We start from the raw sequence: 2132 nt of genomic DNA, 5'->3' as shown, positions 1-2132 counted from the left end.
TGAGCCACCGCGCCCGGCCTAAAAATTTTTTTTTTTAAACCAGGTCTCACTTAGTCGCCCAGGCTGGAGTGCAGTGGGCGACCTCACTGCAACCTCTCCCTCCCAGGTTTGAGCAGTTCTCCTGCCTCACCCTCCCTAGTAGCTGGGACTACAGGCGCACGCCACCACACACGGCTAATTTTTGTACTTCTAGTAGAGATGGTGTTTCACCATGTTGGTCAGGCTGGTCTGGAACTCCTGACCTCAGGTGATCCGCCTGTTTTGGCCTTCCAGAGTGCTGGGATTACAGGCGTAAGCCACCGCGCCCGCCTGAAAGATGTTTAATAGAGTAATGAACCTCTATGTATCCATTACCCAGCTTTGATTATCCACTCATGCCATTATTGTTAAGATCCATCTCTCCACTTCTTTGCTGCCTGTTTATTCACATCATTTCATCTAAAAGTTGCAGAGTATATCTATAAAAATAAACGCTTTTAAAGCAGAGAGTTTTTGAGCAGTTCAGTACATGGATTTTCCTTTAAATGCTTTGTAAATGTCATTACTTGCACAAAGCCTTCGTGTGTTCTTGCACTCTAATTAATTTTGTAGTGCATCACAACTTTTCCAGCAGGGGGCACTTGGAGGCTGGAGGGATTTAGGTATTCAAAGGAGAGCCCTTGAGCTTTTATCATAACCCAGAGTAATCCATCTCTTCCCATGCTTTTTGAAAAATCTCTTTGGTGAATCTAGATGCAAAGCAAAAGATGCGACAGGCCTGGAAGTCCTGGTTGATCTACGTGGTTGTTCGTAGGACCAAACTTCAGATGCAGACTACGGCTCTGGAGTTTAGGCAACGGAGTATCTTATGGTGAGTCTGCTCAACCGCCCTACAAAGTATCAGCCATCATTTTACCTCATCAGCTTTATGGTGCTGGTAAACAGCATAAAACCCCACCTTAAAACAATGGTTTGTGTTTGGTTTTATTTTTATTTATTTGTTTTTTTTCGAGATAGGGTCTTACTCTGTCACCCAGGTTGGAGTGCAGTGGCACAATCTCAGCTTACTGCAACTTCCACCTCCTAGGCTCAAGCAGTCCTTCCACCTCAGCCTCCCGAGCAGCTGGGACTACAGGCATGCACCACTATGCCCAGCTAATTTTTTTCTGTTGTTTTTGTTTCATTTTTGTGTAGAGGTGAGGTTTTATCATGTTTCCAGGCTGGTTTGAATTCATGGGCTCAAGCGATCTGCCCACCTCAGCCTCCCTAAGTGCTGGGATTATAGGCATGAGCCACCATGACCCATTCTCACCTTGAAACAATGTTTTGAATGTAGTTGATGCCTAATAAAGATTTATTGATAACTTGTTTATAAGATCAGAGTTTCACATAATCACAATTAACACGAATTGAGTGCTTACTATGTTCTAAACTCTGTTAAGTTTGTGTGTGCATGTGATAATTTTGTAATGTAAAGTATCTAACTCTTACCATGAACTGTAAGTACCATTATTGTACAGATTAAGTTGTACAATAAGGCTCAGAGAGGTCGAGTAACTTGCCTAGCACATACAGGTTGTAACTGGCAAAACTAAGGCTCACCCACCCATGTCTTAACTGCTGTTCTGCATTGCAGCCCATCAGCATTGTAGACACACTGGAAGAACATGAATTAGTCCACTTTTGTAGCCAGATGTGTAACAATGAGCTGCTTTATAATGGGACAGATTTCACTCTCTGTAGTCTGTAGTGATCCACTGGTGTCCTGAATGGTAGTATATTAAGAGCTCACTTCCTGCCTGAAAGATTTGGGTATTGAACAAAGTATGAATAATAGGAGAGGTTTTCAGCTGCACTTACTTGGGTTTGAATCCCTCTTCCAGCCTGTATTATTGGGCCATTTCATCTCTTCAGCTCTTATTTTCTTCATCATTGAAATTGTTACACCATACTTACAGGTTTGTCATCAGAAATAAATAAAGTAATATCTGTAAAGTGTTTAACAGTGTCCAGAACATCAGTGGGCATAAAGAAGTTATTTATTTAAGTAGTAATAAGATAGGCAGAGTGCAGTAGCTCAGATCTGTAATCCCAACACTTTAGGAGGCTAAGGTGGGAGGATTGCTTGAGGCCAGGAGTTTGAGACCAGCCTG

At 42.5% G+C, this 2132-nt stretch overlaps 1 protein-coding gene across 1 annotated transcript in view; it reads left to right on the top strand.

Moving 5' to 3' along the window:
* The window catches only part of SFI1 (Sfi1 homolog, spindle assembly associated (yeast)), a 133423-nt gene that overhangs the window by 69351 nt on the left and 61940 nt on the right, over positions 1–2132 (top strand). Inside the window, 1 exon segment of the mRNA XM_011938351.1 lies at positions 733–850. Within this exon segment, the coding sequence (XP_011793741.1) occupies positions 733–850 (118 nt within the window).

The sequence above is a fragment of the Colobus angolensis genome, unplaced genomic scaffold (assembly GCF_000951035.1).
Source record: "Colobus angolensis palliatus isolate OR3802 unplaced genomic scaffold, Cang.pa_1.0 Scaffold171, whole genome shotgun sequence".
NCBI classification, from domain to species: Eukaryota; Metazoa; Chordata; class Mammalia; order Primates; family Cercopithecidae; genus Colobus; species Colobus angolensis.
This window is presented reverse-complemented; position numbering and strand designations above follow the sequence as displayed.